This window comes from Oryx dammah, unplaced genomic scaffold (genome assembly GCF_014754425.2).
Source record: "Oryx dammah isolate SB20612 unplaced genomic scaffold, SCBI_Odam_1.1 HiC_scaffold_10, whole genome shotgun sequence".
Taxonomy (NCBI): domain Eukaryota; kingdom Metazoa; phylum Chordata; class Mammalia; order Artiodactyla; family Bovidae; genus Oryx; species Oryx dammah.
The window spans coordinates 21,334,213-21,353,467 of NW_024070194.1; the positions used below are offsets into that span (position 1 = coordinate 21,334,213).

General features: G+C 57.4%; 1 protein-coding gene across 1 annotated transcript in view; it reads left to right on the forward strand.

Annotated features, from left to right (window-relative positions):
* Positions 1–145: 145 nt before the first annotated feature.
* NOL4L (nucleolar protein 4 like) overlaps positions 146–19,255 on the forward strand; it is a 131,866-nt gene continuing 112,756 nt past the window's right edge. The window contains exon 1 of the mRNA XM_040247555.1: positions 146–466. Within this exon, the coding sequence (XP_040103489.1) occupies positions 146–466 (321 nt within the window). The remainder of the gene's footprint in view (positions 467–19,255) is intronic.

Genomic DNA, 19,255 nt, shown 5'->3' on the forward strand with positions numbered 1-19,255 from the left:
CATCAAGCCTCCGCGCCGGAGCCACACCGCGGGACAGCCGGGGCCGCGGCGCACCCCGGCTCGGCTCGGCCCAGCCCAGCCCAGTCCCGGCACCGGGCGGCCCGGCGGCCGGCCCGCCCCCGAGGGCGCCGGGCGCGGCGGGAGGATGCCGAAGCCGACGCTGCTGCTGCGCGGGGGCTGGGAGCGCGAGCGCAGCCCCGGGGACTCGGAGCTGGGCCGCCAGTTCCGGGACTGGTGCCTGCGCACCTACGGCGACTCGGCCAAAACCAAGACGGTGACACGCAGTAAATACCAGCGGATCGCCGAGGTCCTGCAGGGCGGCGGCGGGACCGGCGCGGGTAGCGGCCCGGCAGCCGGCGAGAAAGGCAAGTTCCAGTTCTGGGTGCGCTCCAAGGGCTTCCGCCTGGGCAGCGGCCGGGAACCCAAGATGGGCCAAGTGGTGTATGTGCCGGTCAAGACGGGCTCGGTGAGTGCGCGCGAGGCGGCCGCGGGCCGGTCCCGCCGCGGGGCTCGGGGCGGGCGGGCGGGGGCGGGGTGGGGGTGTGGATGTGTGTCCGAACGTGTGTCCCCGAGGTGGTCCGCGGGTCCGGCCCGCCCGGGGCGCCCGCGTCCCTGCTCGCCCGCTCGCCCCAGCCCGCCCGGGGCAGCGCTCCGGGTTCGGGGCGTCCCTGCCCCCTCTGCGCTGCTGCCCGGGCCGTGGCCGTGCCGAGCGGGCTGTCCCGGGCTGCTCACCCCAGCATGTTCCGTCCTCCCGTCCCCTCCCCCCGCCAGCAGGCGGCTGCTCCGAAGCCCGAGCCTCCCCCCGCCCGCCCCGGGGCTGCCTGTCCCGGGCGCCCCGCGCTCCCGCCCCCGGGCCGGCTGGGTGGTGTGGGGTGTGTGTGTCTATGTGTGTGTGTGTGTGTGTGTGTGTGTGTGTGTGGAGGGTGGTGCCGCGGGAGAGGGGGGCAGGGGAGCCACGGGACGGGGAGTCCGCTCGGCTTCCCAGCGCCAGGGGAGGGGGCCCGCCTGGGCACCGTCTCCCCGACCCCACCCGGGGCTGGCCCGGGGAGGGGCAGCCCGAGCCGCAGCCTGGCGCAGCAGCCGCCTCCCGCGGGTGGGTGGGGCGCCCCCTCCGCCCCCCGGGCCCCTAGCTCCCCCCCTCCCTGGGACGGGGGCGGCCTGACCTATCCCTCCCCTCCCCTCCCCCGTCCCCGCGGCCGGCCCGGGTCCGGGCGGGGTGGCGTGGGGGAGGGGGCGGGGAACCGCAGCCGCCGAGAGGGAGGAGGCGGGCGGCCGGGCGGGGGCGTCCCCTCCGGCCCGGGGCGCCCTGGAGAGGGCGTGCGGCGCGGGCCCCGCGGCTCCCCCGCCGGGACCTCATTGTTCTGCAGCGGGTGGGGGCTGGGGGGGCCGGCTGCTGCCGGGGCGCTGCTGAGCTTTGAACTTTCCGTGGCGGAGACCCTCCGTTAGTGCGTTCAGCCCCCGGCCCGGCCGGGCCAGGCCGGCCTCCCTCCCTGCCCCCCTCGCTCCCTCCCCGGCCTCGCCCGGCCCGAGCGAGCGAGCGGGGCGGCCCCGCGCCGGCCTCCCTCCCTCCCTCCCTCGCTCCCCCGCTCCCCCGCTCCCCCCTCCGCGCTCCTCCCCCGTCCGGCCCGCCCGCCCCGCGCTCAGCCCCGTCCCCGGCCGGAGCGGGCTCTTCACACACAATTGATTCGGTCGTTACGAAAAGTGCACTTGTCCCCTCCCCCTCCCCCTCCGGCGGCCGCCCGGGCCGGGCCCGCGGGGTGAGGGGGCCGCGAGGGAGGGAGGCGGGGGCCGAGGAGCGGATCCAGAGGCGCCGCCCCCCCCACCCGCCCCGCGCCCAGGGGACGGGGCTGCAGGCCGCGGGGAGTGGGGAGCCGCGAGCGCTGAGGGCGGGCGGCCCATCTGCGAGGAGCGCTGATAACCGCGCCGCCGCCACTGCGGCCGCCGGCCGCCCATCTGCGCCCGCTGCCGCCTCCGGCCGGACCCGAACCGGGGGGCCGGGCCGAGGGGGGCGCGCCGGGACCGGATTCCCGGAGGGGGAGGCTAGGTCAGGGTCCCACCCCGCCAGAGTCGGGACCTCCCCGCCTAAATCAGTGCTCTCTGCCAAACCCCGGGAGTCTGGGTCATTGTCTCCTCCCCGATCGGGTCAGGGAGCCCAAACTGATGCCCACTTGTCCATACCAGGGAGTAGGGGTCCTTGCCTCTCCCCTACCTCGGTCAGCTCTCCTCTCTGCCAGTTGCGTACCCCGCCTCGGTTCTCCTCCATCTTGGGCTAGTGTCCCCAGCCTAAGTGAGGTTTTTTCGAGGTCAGTGACCCACCAGATGGTTGGCTGGGTCTGCGCTCCCTACCCTGGGTCATTGCCCTGAGCCATCCAGGCTTCCCAGGTCAGTTGGTGCCCCTCACCCCCACCCCATCCCTGTTATCCCTCCCCAGGGAGCTGGGCGTCTTGGCCCGACCTCCTTCTGTCTGAGGCAGGAGCCCCCACTCCATGCACTCCTGGAGTTTGGGAGCAGGTGGCCCTCAGGCCTGGCAGCTAGCTCACTGGTTCTCTGAGCTGGTCGACCTCTCCCCTAGGGAATGAGCATACTGAAGCCGTCAGTCCCGCTGCCCCTATAGCCTCACAGCTGTCAAGGGGGAGCAAGTGGGACACACACTACCCAGGCCACATTCAGAAATTGGGTGCTCCGCCTGGACCCCAGGTCCTGCCAGTCTTCGGATCCTCGGCAAGGCTCACCCTGACCCGCCTTGCCTGGCAGCAGGAGCCTGGAAAGACTCCACCCGGACTCCCAGACCAATAATAAGCCCTCCCGAGGGACCACCTGCCTGGGAAGCAGAGAAAGGGAACCTAGGCCTCCCTGCCCAGGCTACCAGGGGGACAACAAACACAACAGACGTGCCCTCAAGCTACCCACACCCACCTGCCTGGCCCGTGGGTCCCCAGAGAGCCTGTTAGTTCCCTGCCACTCACCCAACCATCCGGAGCCAGCCACAGGAGGTGCCCTTAGTCCTGCCACCCCCAGCTCCAAGCACCTTCCTGGGGCTCAGTTATTATTTTTACAGTTCCATTTTCCTTTTCATTGATCTAAGAGGGACAAGTCCTGCTGGGAATTCTGGGGCAGCCATGGCCTCTTCCTGGGAGGAACTGAATGGGCCCATCTTTGAAAGGTGCAGAGGACATCCCCTACCTTCACTGGCTTACACACACCACACACACACACACACGCGCGCACACACATGACACACACAGAGTTAAAGTTATCATTGCTTCTGATGTCAGTTGGAAGAGATCCTGTCATTTGTCCTGGGTGGGTTTTTGTGAAGGTCATTGGGCCACAAACCTTTGTGTGAGACGTTTGTTTAGCATCCACAGGCCTTGTAGGGGCCCTGGGGCATTGGAGCGGGTTGGACTCTGAGCCTGCTCCCTGGGCACCCAGCTGGTGGGGGAGGTGGGGATAGCCCAGGATCTGGTCAAGAAGCCCACAGAAGCTCCAGGGGAGGGCTGGCAGGCAGGCAGAACAATTTTAGCAAAGAGGGGGTGTGGGAGTTGTGTCACTCAGCCGTAGAACAAGGGTCCCCTGCGCTCCTGCGTGGGCTTGGGTCCCCAGGGTGGCCGTGGTGTTTCATCTCTCGTCCTTGTTGCTCTCTGGTCGTCCCCCGCGGGGGGCCCCCTTTCCTTCTCTCACAGCCATATGTGGTGCTGCGGTCAGGGCCCTTCCTAGTCCTGGCTGTGGAGGGTCGATGGTCTGACACCGCTTGTCCCGTCCCATCTGGCCCTGAGCTTTTCTGGGTGTGTGTGACAAAGGCTTAATCTGTCCGGACGGGCCCAGGGTGGAGAGGTGGGTGCAGGGAATTATACTCGACCGGGGCCTCTTGCAGCTGGGGCCCACTTGCAGGGTGGGGTGGGGTGGGGCGGGGTGGGGCGGGGCGGGGGTCGAGCAGAAGCCTGGGCGTGGAGGGTGGGGGGAGAGACAGACAAGTTGGACTTCAGTTTGCAGGTTGTCACAGGAAATAGAAGTGGAGGCGGAGGCTGAAGGCTGAGGGGAGGAGGGTGGCAGCACGGGGCACTCCTGGGGACGAGATTTTCCTGTGACAGGAGCCCGCCGGGCCTCCCGACCGGGCAAAGCCTGGTTTGCATTTAGGATTTCTTGCCTTTGGGCTGCTCTGGCCTCAGTGGGCTGCCAAGAGAGGGAAGCAAGACCCTTGGAGCTGAGACCCCCAACTCCATTCCAGCCTCAGCCGCAGAGTGAACCAACCCTTTTCCTCTGGTCTCTCGGAATGGGGCTGTTCCGGGGGCCTGCGAGGCCCACAGGTTATGTCTGGGGCGGGGCCCCAGGCCATCTGTCAGCTCCCAGGACTGGAGAACCCCCAGGTTCCTTACAGATAGAGGTTCTCTGCCCAGCTCTACCATCTTCTGGATGGGAAAACTGATGCCCCGAGCGAGGCAGTCTCCACTGGTGGGGAGCCTGGAAGGCAGATCTCTGCACTGCCCTGAGGCTTCTGCGGGGGTCCATCACATGCCAGGAATCCCCCCATTAGAGCCCCCTCCCCCGAGGGAAACACCAGATTGCCAAACTCCACTCTCAGCACCCGGCTTCTTCAAGCCAGACCCCAGGTGTTCTGCGGGCCAAATTGACTAATGGTGGTCTTTTCCCAGTTTGCAGACAACGTTCATTTAGTGGAGAGCGTTTTCACAGTCTTCAGCCTTTCTCCCCAGAGCTTTCGTGTAAACCTTTGGCACCTGCGGCCACTGATCTCGGTGGGAAATGGCCTCTGACTTAGCACAGCTTAACGTAGGCTGTGACCTTCTGTTGAACACCTCGGTATTTCCTACTTTTCTCTTAAGTGTCACCACAGTGACCCTTTCTGAGTCACCTACTGTGTGCCTGTCCCTGTGTCAGGCTCTCACGGCCGCCCAGAGGTCGATGCTGCTGCCACTGCCATCCCTCAGATGAGTAAACTGAGGTTAGGGAGGTTCAGAACTTCCCTAAGGCCACACTACTGGCAGGGGAGGCAGAGTTTGGGTATCGCCTGTACACCCCTCCACTGTGACCCTCCGTGAGATGTCCTACAGCCTGACGTGCTTTGAAAGCATAGAACTTTTCGTGACAAGCTTTCAGTCCGTTACACCTTAGTCTGAATTAGTGTAGCAGACTCTCATCAAGATGTCTGTAATAACAAGGCTGGCACTTCAGGCAGGACTGGCTCGGTGTCTGCTGTCTGGGACTTTCCCTGGGGCACGACAGGATGGGTATAGGGTGAGGAGAAGAGGGGGAAGGCCTCTGTTGTCCTGGGTCCTGGGGGACTTTCAGGGAGAAGGTTAACAATGACACGGGCCCTATTTGGATTTCTCATGAATGGCAGAGTGGGCTATTTCGTTTATGAAGCCATGGTGATTCGGGCGAACGTGGTCTTGGGATCTCTGGGGGAGGGGCTTCAGTTTGGAGCCTGTTGGACCAGGCTCTGCCCTCCCTTGCCCTCTCTTCTGGATCCTGGGTCACCTTCTGCTGGTGGGGGATGGGGCAGCACATCCCCACTCTTGTCCTTGGGCGAGGCCTGGCATGAGCATCCTCTCTTTCATGGTCCCTACAGGCTGCCTTCCCGTCTCTGAGTGCCTGGGAGTCAGGAGGCCCAACTGGGACCCGAGAAATACTGCTGGGGAGGACTGGGAGGTGAGGGGGGAGCTGTGGCTGGGGCTGCTGAGGGACAAAGGTCAAGGGTCCAACCCAGCCTCAGGTAAACCTGGGCTTCTCCAAGCCAGCTCTTACCTGGGAGGTTGTGGACAAATTGAGTACGGTGAGCACGCGTGAGCACTCCTGGGCTAGAGCATGTATGTGCGTGTGGGTATGTGTGCAGGAGTGTGGCTGTGTGGACGTGAGTGTGCGTGTGCCTGTCCTGTGCAGGCTGGGGATGCTTGTGTGCCCGGGGCAGTGTGTGTGTGTGTGTGTGTGTGTATATGTGTGTGTGCGCGTGCCCGCGTGCGTACAGGTGGAGGAGAGACTGCATGTGAGTGTGTGTGACTGTGAGTGTCTGAGTTGGCAGATGTGCAGGCACCTGGGGTGTGGGCATTGGCAGACCACAAGTGTGACTGTGTGTGCATACCACATGTTCAGGACCCTACTGAAAAACACCCTGTCCTTTGGCAGCGTGGAGCTGCCGGGGCGTCTTCATTATAACCAAGTCAGCCGGTACTGCGCTCCCGGCCCCTGCTGCCCCCGGGGTGTCAGCAGTTGCTGAAGCCAAGTGTGAGGGATGGAGTGGACACAAGGGGTGGGGCCATGTCCCAGTCCCCACAACAGTGGCCAGAGCACTTCCTTGATTCCAGCGTCCTTCCTCCTCTTCCTCTTATCCCACCTCCTGCCCCACAAGGGCGACAGGGAAAGCTTGTGACCTTGGCCATGGTGGCACTTCCGGCACCCAAAGCCAAGCACCATGGGGGGCAGGGTGGGAGAGAGAGGGTTCCGAACTTGATGTGAGGGGGCCAGGACTGGTGGGATCCTAAAGCACCCACTTCCTTGCCATGTGATCTCAGGCAAATAGCCTGCTTGACCTCTTTAAGACTCAGTGTACTTATCTGGAAAATGGGTTCCAAAGTCCCGCTTCCAGGAGACTTGGAAAACTGGAAATGGCTCTGTTTGTCATTTCAGGTGGTCACTCTGCTAACCTCAGTCAAAGCCAGGCCTGGGCCCTGGGTACCAAAGCCAGGGAGGGAGCTGAAGGAAGCTGGCAGAGAGCCCACCCAGGTGGGTGGCTTGTTAGAACAAGGGCTCCTGAGTCCACTTTCTGCCCCTGGCCCACCTTGACATAGAGGGGAAGTGAAGGGCTTTGGGTGTCAAGCCACAGGGTCCTGGATTCAAATCCCAGCTCTGCCCTTCCACCAATTTGGCCTTAGTTTTCTCATCTGTAAAATGGAGCTGATAATCCTGTCTTCCTCATAGGACTGTTACAAAGATGAATGCATTAATGTATACAGAGCTTAAAGAATATAGCAAGTCTTAGGAAATGTCAGCTGCTGTGTGATCTCCCTGAGCCTCAGTTTCCTCATCTGAAATATGGGAATGGTAATAAAATGTCACAGATATTAAACTAGATCGTGGAAATAACACACCCAGCCAAATCCCTGGCATGTAGTTGGTGGGAAGCAGCTATTGGTTCCCTGGAGATTGTGTCTGGGTTATTTCTGTGTCTCCAGTGCCACTGGGGCCTGGTTAATGTTGTATTGAATTGCACAAAACACCAGCAATAGAGGGGTGGGATGGGGAGGGAGATGGGAGGGAGGTTCAAAAGGGAGGGGATATATGTATACCTATGGCTGATTCATGTTGAGGTTTGACAGAAAAACAACAAAATTCTGTAAAGCAATTATCCTTCAGTTAAAAATAAATAAATTTTAAAAAGTCAGCAAGGTCTTGGCAAGGGCCATAGGTGTGGCATGAGCCCCTAGGGCTGGGGATTTGAAGGCTTAGGGTCTTTCTCTGCCCTGACTGGCTCCTGCCCTGCTCTGAGCCTTGGTTTCCCTAGTTGTTGCACAGGGAAGCCTCCTGTGGTCCCTCCTGCGTTTGAATTCCTTCCTGGTGCTGCTGCTGCTGCTGCTGCTGCTGCTGCTGCTGAGGGTGTCCAATCCCAGAGCTCAAGGAGAGGTGCTAGAGAGGTGAGAGTGGGGGCTTTGCCCAGGCCTTGAGGAGCCTGCCAGGTAGAAAGGCAGAAGGATGTACTTCCCAGAGCCTTCTCACTGACCGCCCCCAGCCACACACTCCCCCAAGCCCTGCCTTAGTCCTTGGCTAGGAGCCTGAGCTCTGGGCTCTTACAGAGAAAACAGTGAGGCTGGTGTCATGACTGTCCCCGTGGGGCAGTGGTCTGAGCACCTCTCTCATGTTCTCAAGCCCCTGCCATGTGCTAGACACTCTATTTCATCTCCCCTGGATTCCATGAAGTGGACGAGACCTTGGCATCAGAGAGGCCCAGGAGCCTCCTTGAACCCTGCATTGAGAAGGTGGCAGGGCCTGGGTTCTGTGGCTGTCTGACCCTCTCAGACCACAGGTGCCCTGGCTTTCTCCACCTCCTCACCCCAGGCTCACCGTGGTCCCTATCTGAGGACACCCTGCAAAAGCTGCCCAGAGCTTGAGGCTGCCCTCCTCCCTGTCTGGACCCTGGGAGACAGATGCCGCCCCGCCTCGTCACCCACACCTTCACCCTCTCACCTTTGTGTAGGGTGCCCTCAGATGAGGGGTCACCATAGGGAGGGGAGAGCCAGGGCATCCGTGGGCTCAGAGGGTCAGACAGCTACCCCCCTGGGCAGGCTGCCGGGGGCGGAGAGAGAACAATTGTCTTGTCCCCACAAGGTCAATGACTCCCTCAGCATCCAGACTCCAACTGGACTCAGGGCTCCTGAGCTGCTGGGAAGACGAAGGCAGAGGCGGGGAGCTCCAGTTCCCACAGAGAACCAGGCTGAGTGTGAGCCCATCGGGTTCCAAAGTGGGGGGTCATTCATTCATTCACTCATTCATTCATTCACTCACTCACTCACTCACTCACTCGTTTGCTCCTTCCACCGCCCTCCCCATCACAGGGGCTCCACCCTTCCCAGGCTCAGGGCACACCCAGGCGTCATTTTTGACTCTTTTCTCTTACCACCCCTCCCTCCCCATCCAAATTGCACATTCTGTTGGTTCTACCTTCAAAATACATCTCAAGTTTTACCCTCTCACCACCTCCAAGGCTTCCAGCTTCGTCCAAGCCTGGCAGTGCATCAGCCTTCCCACTGGGCTCCCTGAGTCCTCTTCAGCCCCCCTTGTATTCCCTCTGGCTCACACAGCCAGCAAAATCAGTAAAAGCAAAATGCAAATCAGATGCTCTCCCTCCCCTGCTCTGAACCCTTTAAGATTCCCATCTCACTCAAAGCAAAAGCCAAAGTCTTTTCTGAAGCCTACGTGATCTGGCCCTGCTGCCCCACCCTTGCTTATTCAGTGTCAGCCACACTGACCTCCTTGGCGATTCTAAAAACCACCAGCTGCAAACCTGCCCCAGGGCCCTTGCACTGGCTGTTTCCCCAGCCTGGAACACTCTTCCCCTAGTTCTCTGCATGGCTGCTCCCCCTCCTCTTTCAGATCTTTGCTCAAAGTCACCTCCTCAGAAAAGCCCTCCCTGATCACCCAGCCAGGGCCACCTTAGGTTCCTTGGACTCTCTTTCTACTTCATTTTTCTTTTTAGCCCTTACCACCCTCTGACATTGCATATATATTTTACGAGTTTACATGTTGAATATCTTTCTTCCCATAAGGCTATGAGCTCTGACCAGTCGGCTTGGTTCACTGCCATATCCCCAGGGACCCTGCCACTAAGGGGCTTCCCCACTGTGAGGGCAGCAGGTGCCTTACAGCGGGCATCTGAGAACCACCCAGGCCTTCTGCACTCAGGGCCTCAGGAGCCCCAAGGCTTAGACCATCCGCCTTCTTGTGGGCGTCCAAGGAGTCCTGGGGGAGGCGACATTTAAGCTGGACCTCAAGGGGCAAACTGAATCATTCAGCAAGAACAGAACATGGGAAGGCTCCCTCCAGGGGATAAGAACATGAGCAAGGGCTGGAGTGGGACAGGTTTTGGGGGGTCAGCGCAGATTGGGTGTGAGGACCAGGGACACTCTCCCAGAGAAGCGTGCTCTACAGAGCATTTCAGACGGGTGGAAGGAGGGCAGTGAATGGTCAGATCCGCTGGAGAACCACTTGGAGATCCTGAGGGGGATTAGCTAGTGAAATCGATTGGGGTCACATGGAAGAGAAGGATCTGGAAAGCCACTCAGAGGAGCTAGTGTGTCACCATCAAGGAGACCTAGGGTTCGCAGGATTTTCAAGCAGAGGGGAGATGAGGTCAGCTTCAGGTTTTAGAAGGAGCCTCAGGAAATTGTGGCAAGAGGGAGATGTGTTACAAAAAAGGTAAAACAGGAGGCTGGGATATAGTGAGATATGGAGGGAGAAGGCTGGCCTGGGGCAAAGAGGAGGGGCTGGTTCCCTTGGGACAAGAGGTTGAGTGTCTGGGACTGGGTGACATGGGGCTGTGGGGAGGGAAGCTTGATGGTCGATGGTCATGGTTGACACAGTATTCTTGGGTAGAAAGAGAGGCGTTTAGGAAGCCAGGAATGTAGACCCACAGATCCGGGGTGATGACCCAGAGGCAGGGTCTAGTGGGCAGAACCCAAGAACTGTCCCTAAGGTTGGTAGCATATGGCAGTGGGAGGCTGCGGAGGAGACCTGGTGACTCAGGTCTCAGTGGGGACAGTTTGGGAGTAATCCTGTTCATGGGGCCCCTTCCCAGCTTGGAACCTTCCCCGCCCCGGCTGGGACCCGAGGCCGGCTCCTGGGAGGCTGGTGCTTGGTGGATGACTCATCGTTTTCTCGGCATCCCCAGGCTCAGGAAATGTTCAAGGAGACACGTGGCCCTTCCTTTGGCAGGCCAGGCCCTCACTGGATGCTGGCTGATCGAGAATAACACACTCGGGCCTCCGGCCTTGTCTAAGAGCATCCCGAGGGCATGTCTCCATGAGCCCCAGGCTTCCGCAATCTCACACATCCCCAGCCGTCTTAGGAAACTGTCATGACCCCATTCTACAGGTCACTGAACCAAGGCACAGCCTGTGCTAGGCACCCAGCTAAGTAACTGCCTGGTGGTGCTTGTTTCTTCTTCTGAGAAATGGGTCTGATGATTGTCCCTCCCCTATGGGTTGTTGGGAAAATGGAAGGAGGGAATTATGAGAAATGCTTAGTGGGATTGTCATTTGCATGAGGATGCGAAGAGGGGTCCATCCAGGCAACAGGGGCTCTCCACTGGATGGAGCAGCCCTAAGGAAGGCCAGAGGGTAAGGTGGCCAACAGACCTGCATTCAGGTCCCAGCTCTGCCACCAGCTCCTGGTTCAGGGCAAATGGCTTGCCTACTCTGATTCCTGCCCGCTTAGGTATGAGTGGGTGATGACCCACACCCTGGGGGGTACTGGGAAGATGGCATAACACCAGGCCTGACAAACAGGCCAGTGAGTAGGGGCTGCAGCTCCTTCTCAGGGTCCCTTGGAGAACCACCCCCCTCCCCCAACTCCAGTGCAAAGATCTTCAAACCAGATAGCTGTTAACCTCCCAAGGGGAGGGGAGGTGGCTCAGAGAGTTCAGGCTGGGAAGTTCCCTGGGGCGCGGGGCCTCTCGGGGAGATCTAGGGGCTGGAATAAGAGCAGACTGAGGGGCAAAGGGTTTTGTGCTGAATGGGAGGCCCCTGCCGGTCAGCAGAGGAATGGAGAGTGTGAAGGCAGAGGCTGGGTCCAGGCTCTGCCATACACTGCTGTGCAGGTTGGGCAGGTCCCTTACCCTCTCTGAGCCTCAGTTTCCTCATCTGTAAAATGGGATGATGATAGCTGTGGCTTCACATATCCTTCTACACCGTGTTCTATATTATGTATATACACTACATATACTGCATACTATATTCTATAATCTAGAAGCATCTATACCAGGGGGTGGCCATAATCAAGCCCTCAATAAAAGGGAGCTATAATTAGGATTATGATTGTGAGCCAATCAATAACCCTCTAATCCGTGACAAGGCCACTCAAGCCATGCTGCTGAGCTGGGCTTGGAAGCTCAGGCTGGCCCCAGGTTTGCACTGAGCTGTGACTCACTAGCCAGATGACCTTGAAACAAGTCATTCTCTGAACCTCAGTTTCCTCCTCTCTGAGACTGACCCATCTCACAGGGTCGCTGTGGGGAGACGAATAGAGACTCCATGTCAAGTCCTCAGCATAGGAAATGGGAGCGTTTCTGTGCTTGCATCTGTGGCGTGGCCAGGGGCTGGTGGAGTAGGGACTGGAGTCTGGGGTAGGGCCAGTGGCTGCTAGAAGCAGAGAGGAACAGAACAGGCAGAAGACAGGCAGAAAGGAGTGTGTGCAGGGAAACTGGACGGGAGGACTTCTAGGACGAGGGCTGCTCATCCGGGTTTGCCCTTGAGGGCTGGGGAACCCCCACCCCCTGATCTGATGAGAGGGCAGAGGGAAAGCACTAGCCACAGCAGGTGGGAAGGAGAGGCCAGAAGTCGTGCTGGTCCAGTCAGCAGCTGGCTGTCAGGAAAGGTGGGTTAGAGGAGCAGTGGGCTTCCCTGAGGCCAGGTATGGCATAAGAGTGCGCATGCTCCCCAGGGTAGAGAGCCCTGGGTTCAGATCCTGCCTCACCAACCAGCTGTGCAAACTTGGATGCATCTCAACTTCTCCGAGCCTCCATTTCCACATCTGTAAAATGGGGATAGTGATATCAACCACCTTTTAGGGTTGTTACAGGGATCACTTGAGATGCATAAAGTACTCAGTCAGTGCCTGCTGCTGAGCAGAAACAATGACAATCAAGGCCCAGCTAGTGCTTGTTTTGAAATACCAGGCGCTCTGCTGAATAGGTTATACCCCGGCCTCTTGTGTGATTGTTGGAACAGGGCTACTGTTAGGATCCCCATCTTCCTGATGCAGCTGTTGAAGCTCAGAGAGGTTAAGTCATATGCCTGAGGCCACACAGCTAGTGAAAGGCAGAGCAGGGGCTTGAGCCCACACAGTGCGGAAGTGTCATGGCCTCCGCTCCCTGAATCACCCATCCTGCTGACAGCAAAGCTCAGAGCCTAGGGTCCCCTTTGGTATTACCTGGGCTTGGATGATGGCTCTTCTCAGGTGAGGAGGCAGGGAGTGAGTCTGTCTGACAGAGTGCGCCTGACTCTGGAACACACTCCCTGGGCATAAATGGGATCTGGTCAGCTTGACCCTCAGGGAACACTGAAGGATGCTGTGATTCGAGGAGGGCCGGGTTGCAGCATGGAGCCCCATGGCCGGCCAGCCAGCCAGCGCGCTTCATCCAATTCAGGTCAGGGAGCCTTGTGCCCACCAGCATGAGACAAGGCATGGCTTGACCACCAGGTCACAGGTAGCTGCCAGTGGGCCCCAGAGGATACAGCTGGCCAGTGCCTGGTCTGGGCAGCACCCATGGAGGAGAGGGAGGAACTTGGGAGGGCTCTTAGAGGAGGTGTGAGTCATGAAATAGAAGAGGAAGGGACAGGGCCTCCCAGGACAAGGAAGGGGTGATATGGACGGAGGAGCCCAAGAGATTCTTATTTTCAAGGTGATACAGACACCTGACAACGCAACCACAGCAACCAAACAGCAGCCCCCTAAGAGGCCGAGAAGTGCCCAGCACATCCCCTCCTCCTCGTTCCCCTGCCCAGAGGAGGCCAGTCCCTTATGTATCCTTCCTGATACGCTTGGCTCTGGAGCTGGGCTGCCTGGGTTTGAATCCCGAACCTGCTTTATACTTGCTGTGTGATTTGGGCAACTTACTCCACCTCTCTGTGCTTCTGTGTCTGTCTAAAAAGCAGAGGATAGTAACAGGACCTGCTTCTCTGGACTGTTACGAGGACCAGGGTTCCTGAAGCCTAGTGGAGGGTAGGGCTGGTGGCTGAGTGCCCCAGGAGCACTGGCTGTTGCTGCTGCTGCTGCTGTTGCTGTTACTGTTACTGCCATGATGATTGTTGTGCATGTGCAGCTATGCACACTGGGTGTGCAGTTTAAGAGCCCAGCTCTCCCAGCAGGTCCTGAAGCTCAGTTTTCATTGCTTCTGCCCACCGAGGAAGAAGCAGAGGTGAGAGGTCCACCCAGAGGTCATCCTAGTGTACCTGCATCTTGAGACAGGCCTGTGATGGGGAGGGGCCTAACATCATTGGCTGGGCCACCCACCCATTGGTTGGACTTCCCTGGTGGCTCAGATGGTAAAGAATCTGCCCACAATGCAGGAGACCTGGGTTCGATCTCTGGGTCGGGAAGATCCCCTGGAGAAGGGAATGGCAACCCACTTCAGTATTCTTGTCTGGAGAATCCCATGGACAGAGGAGCCTGGCGGGCTACAGTCCATGAGATGTTGCAAAGAGTCGGACACGACTGAGCAACTAACACACTCACTTCCTACCCATTCAGGGCTTCTGGTGTGGGGACTCCATCTCCTGCCCCTGCGCTGGGGACATGAGGTGGGGTGGGCACAGTAAGGATGAAGGGGCTGTGCAGAGAGCCCTTGGCTAGGCCCCAGAAGATGAGGTTTCTGCCACAATTCACCCCTAAGCTTCTTGAAAGAGTTCCCGGCTGTAGACCTTAGTTTCCTTATCAGGAAGGTGGTACCAGGCTGCAGTGAGAAGCCAGGGCAATGCCTCAGATGTGATGCAGTCTTGAGCTGTTTATTAGGACCCCAGCTTCAGGTTTCTGCCCCCAGGGGATTTACAACTGCGTTGATGGTGTTATTGATAAGATCCTAGTTTGGAAGGTATAAAAGTGCTGCTTAGAAGCTGAGTGACCTTGGGGAAATTTAAGAGGAAGGGGATTAATTAACTCTCTGGGTCTCAGTTTCCTCTTCTTTAAAATGGGCATAGAAATAGAACCTGCTCCGCGGGGTTGTTGGACGCAGGTAAGAAACAGAGCCAGGGGTCTGACTCAGAGTAAGGCTCTGTGATTGGCAGCAGCTGCAATTATTTTAAGGAACTGTGGAGAAACCACCAGCAAACAATAGAGGGCTGCAGGCAATCCATTCATTCCCGATTCATTCAGCAAACTTTGATTGGCACCTGCTGTGTACCAGTTCCTGTTCGTTCATTCCACCAAGACTTACTGAGCACCTACTATGTGTCAGGAGTAGGACAGACTTGATCTCTGCCCTCCTAGATCTGAGAGTTCCAGGCACCTCCACTAGCTGGTGGTCAGGGGGCTCCTAGGGCCTGATGTGCCATCCAGCAGGTTGGCTCAGATGACTGGGCCCTTGTCCCCACTGAGATGGCCTTGCTGAGCTCAAGGGGCCACTTCTGCCTGGTGTCCCCAAGCTAGCCCTGCTGGTCCCTCTGACTCCCCCTTCCCAGAAGTAGAACTCAGGAGGGAATGGGGGGGATGCAATGCAAGACCTTTCTCATCAGCCCCTCGCGTTCCCGTCTAATCACCTCCTCCCCAGCAACAGCACTCATTGTCCTACCTATTTTCTCCTCTTCACACAGAGGCCAAAGTGTGGTGTTAAAAATGTAAACCTGACCATGGTCATTGTCTGCTCAAACCCTTCTGTGGGTCCCCATCACCATCTGAGCAAAAGCCACCAGGCCCACATGGCCCAGCTCTGCCCCTCTTCCCACCTTCTGGGCTTCTGCTCACTGCCCTTCATCTCCCCTAGCCTCTAGCCTGTCCCCCAGCCCTCACTGGGCCCTGCTGACATATCACCTCTTCAGGGAGGCCCTCCCTGACTGCCTTTCCAAAATGCCCTATATTCCCCATCACTCTCAAGCCCTTTACTTCAACTCCAAAACCCTTATCGACATCAGACTAATGCTGCATTTTGTGTGCTCCCCTGGACTCCCAGAGGACAGGGATATTTTCTGTCTTCCTCACTGCTGTGTTCCCAGCACCGGGTGCATTCATTCACTGATTCACTCAGCAAACTTTGATTGGCACCTGCTGTGTACCAGGTCCTGTTAATTCATTTCACAAAGATTTTCTGAGTCTCTACTGTGTGCCTGGAGTGGAGAGTAGGATAGACTTGATCTCTGTCCACCCAGAGCTGTGAACCCCAGAGACCCCCTGCATGGTATGCCCTCAGGAAGTATTTGTTAAATGATGTCTCTAGCCTTTCCATTCTCCTCTTCATACCTCAGTTTCCTCCTCTGCAGAATGATGGACCAGAGCTGTTATGGCCTACCTGAGGGTTGGTGTGCAGGCCAGGGTCCCATCAAAGGCCACCTGACCTGCCCAACAAGCAGATCCCTCCGGTCTCAGAGCTGATAGAGCCAGAAGAGGGTGACAGGGTCAGCAAGTGATCAGGGAGGGCTCTAAGCCCCACGTGGAGGCATCTGGACTCATCCTGGCACATTGGGAAGCCCAGGCAGGACAAGGACACAACTGTGGGAAGATGGGAGGGGAAACAGGCCTGAACGGAGGTCTGGGACTAAGGACCTTAATGGGCCCCAGAAAGCCGGATCTCAGGCAGTGGTAGATGCTGAGTATCACAGAGCAGGGGACCTTGGGGAGGGAGGGTTTTAGGGAGCTGAGTCTGGTCCAGTATGTATACAAAACTGGAGTCTGAGACCCAGGGAAGCTCTGGGTTCTTGGGCACAGCAGCCCAACTGGGAGCAGAAGCTATAGAAATGAAGTGGAGGAAGCTGGAGAGGGGCTAGGAGAACGGATCTAACAATGTCTTCCTGGTATTAGGTGCTTTTTTCTTCATAAAAGCTTCTTCATCATTCACTCATCCACTCACTCGTGTACTCATCAACAACTTGGAGGGTGCTTCCTGGGGTGTAGTGGTGAGCCTCACAGATGTGGCTCTTGCCCTGGCAGAGCTCAGGATGCATTGTGGGAAAGATGCCATGGGGCACGGTGATAGTGGTGGTGATGGTGGTGGCAGTGATGGTGATCACGGTAGTGATGATGATGGTAATGATGATGGTGGTGGTGGTGATGATCATGGTAGTGGTGATGGTGATGGTGGTCATGGTAATAGTGATGATGATGGTAATGGTGATGGTGGTAATGGCAATGGTCATGGTAGTGGTGATGGTGATGGTGGTGATGGTAATAGTGATGATGACAGTAATGATGATGGTGGTAGTAGTGGTGGTCATGGTGATGATCATGGTAGTGGTGATCATGGTAGTGGTGATGGTGATGGTGGTGATGGTGGTCATGGTGATGGTCATGGTAGTGGTGATGGTGATGATCATGGTACTGATTGGTGGTGATGGTGATGATCATGGTGGTACTGATGGTGGTGATGGTGATGATCATGGTAGTGGTGATGGTGATAGTGGTAATGGTGATGATCATGGTAGTGATGGTGGTCATGGTGGTCATGGTGATGGTCATGGTAGTGGTGATGGTGATGGTGGTCATGGTGATGATCATGGTAGTGATGGTGGTGATGGTGGTCATGGTGATGATCACGGTAGTGATGGTGGTGATTGTGGTCATGGTGATGATCATGGTAGTGGTGATGGTGATGGTGGTAATGGTATAGTGACGATGACGGTAATGATGATGGTGGTAGTAGTGGTGGTGATGATCATGGTAGTGATGGTGGTGATGGTGGTAGTGGTGATGGTGGTAATGGTGATGATCATGGTAGTAGTGGTGGTGACGGTCATGGTGGTGGTGATGGTGATCGTGGTAGTAGTGATGGTGATGGTGATGATGGTGCTAGTGGTGGTGGCAGTGATGGTGACAGGGGTGATGGTCATAGTAGTGGTGATGGTGATGGTGGTAGCGCTGATGGTGGTAACGGTGATGACAATGGTGATGATAGTTAAAGTAATAGTGATAATGACGGTAATGATGATGGTGATGATGCTGATGCTGAGGTTGGTGGTGTGTTGGCTCCCACGTTACTGAGTGCTCACTGAATGCCGGCCTGCTCTAAGTGCTTCCTGTATGTTTGCACTCTGGGCTCCTGCAACCACCCTGCAAGGCACTGAGATCTTACGCAACTTGCCTGAGGCCCCCTGTGAGTCAAGGGGCAGCACCCGGATGTAAACCCAGGCAAGGCAGGCTGACCAGCAAGCTGCTCCTAGCCATGGCCACCTGCCACTTCCAGCAAGCAGCTCCTCCTCATTATCATGACTGTCAGGCCCCTTCCTTGCCTTCTGGACCCAGCACCTAGCACAGCACACAGCGCCAGGGAGAATGCACGAGTCTGACTTGCCTGAACAGGGTTTGAGGTCAGGCTTTGCCCCAGCAAGCTTGAGCAAATGGCTCCTCTGCCCTCAGCACCTCATCTGTGAAAGAGGAGAACCATCCTCCAGGGAAGCCACCAGAAAGTCAAGGAAACACCACCCTCATGTAGCAATTGATGTTTCTAGGGAGAGAGCCCATTCCCTAATTAGGAGGCAACTGAGAAAGACTCAGTTCCGCCTGGGATGGAGAGGGGCACACAGGAACCAGGGGCTCCTGGATGGATGGACACATTGTGCACACCCCTGCTTGTTGCTTCCCCAACACAGGCCCCAGGGAAGGGACTGTTCTTCTTGTACTCACTACTGACTGCCGTGCCTCTGGGACCCAGGCTCCAGCCATCCTCACCCAGTTCTAGCAAACCTAAGTGATCCCATGCCAATAAAAAGACAAGACGGGGTGGGGGCTGGGAGCAGAAGGCCTGGACACAGATGCTGCCTCTGCTCTTCCTGTGTGGACAGGGTTCCCCCACTGTCCCTCTCTGGACCTCAGTTTTATCCTTTTGTTCAAATACATACAGAGCAGGTGTTCTGTGCCAGGCTCTGGAGACACAAATGAAGACCTCTGCCCTCAGAGAGCTGATGTTCTGGTGGAGACCTATACTATGTAGTAAACGAGGAAAGCTCCCAGCTTGTGACATGCTGGCAAAGCTGTGCAGAAAAACCAAGCAGAGCGAGGAGAATCCGAGGTGCTGGAGTGGTAGATATTGGAATTTTAACCAGAGTGTCACAGAGGGCCTCTCTGAGAAGGTGACATTTTATGCAAAACCCTGAAGGAGGTGCGGGAGCAAGTTATGAGAGTGTCTGATGGAAAAGGGTTCCAGGTAGAGGGAACTGTAAGTGCAAAGGCCCCGAGGCAGCAGTGTGCATGGAGGATTTGAGGAACAATGAGACCAGTGTCCCCAGCACCCCACCCCACCCACCCCCAGCCTGTATTTGGGAATCAAAACACCACATGTTACCTCTCAGGACCTCAGACCCGAGAGCACAATGACTTCTGAGCCCACATAGCCCTATCTGGGGGAGAGTGGGTGATGCCGCCTCCTGGATGGGGCCAGGGCAGAGGCCTTGCTGCCTATTTCTTCAACCCAGAGGGTGAATTTTAAGACCTGTGCTGCGGCTTATAAAAGAGAACACCATGGTTCTCCTCGCTCCACCTGACTGCTAGTCATGGCCCTGGGTTCAAACCCTGGGCCCACTGCTTTCTGAATATGTGGCCTTTGGTAAATCCTCCTCTGAGCCCCAGTGTCTTCATCTGCAGAATGAGGCTCCAATGCCTGTGTATCAGGGTTGATGGGATGGGATTTGGCGGGAAACACACCTGGAAGCACGTGTATAAGTGTCCAACCTTGGGTCTTCCTGGAGGAGGTGCTCAGTATATGTTAAAAGCCAGAACCTACATTTATATGACCTCAAACTGTTTTCACAGCTGTTGGGAATTTGTCATATCACTTGAGTCTTCTAAAAAGGAAGTAGGGGGGGTGGGAAAGTATCAGCCCCAACTCACA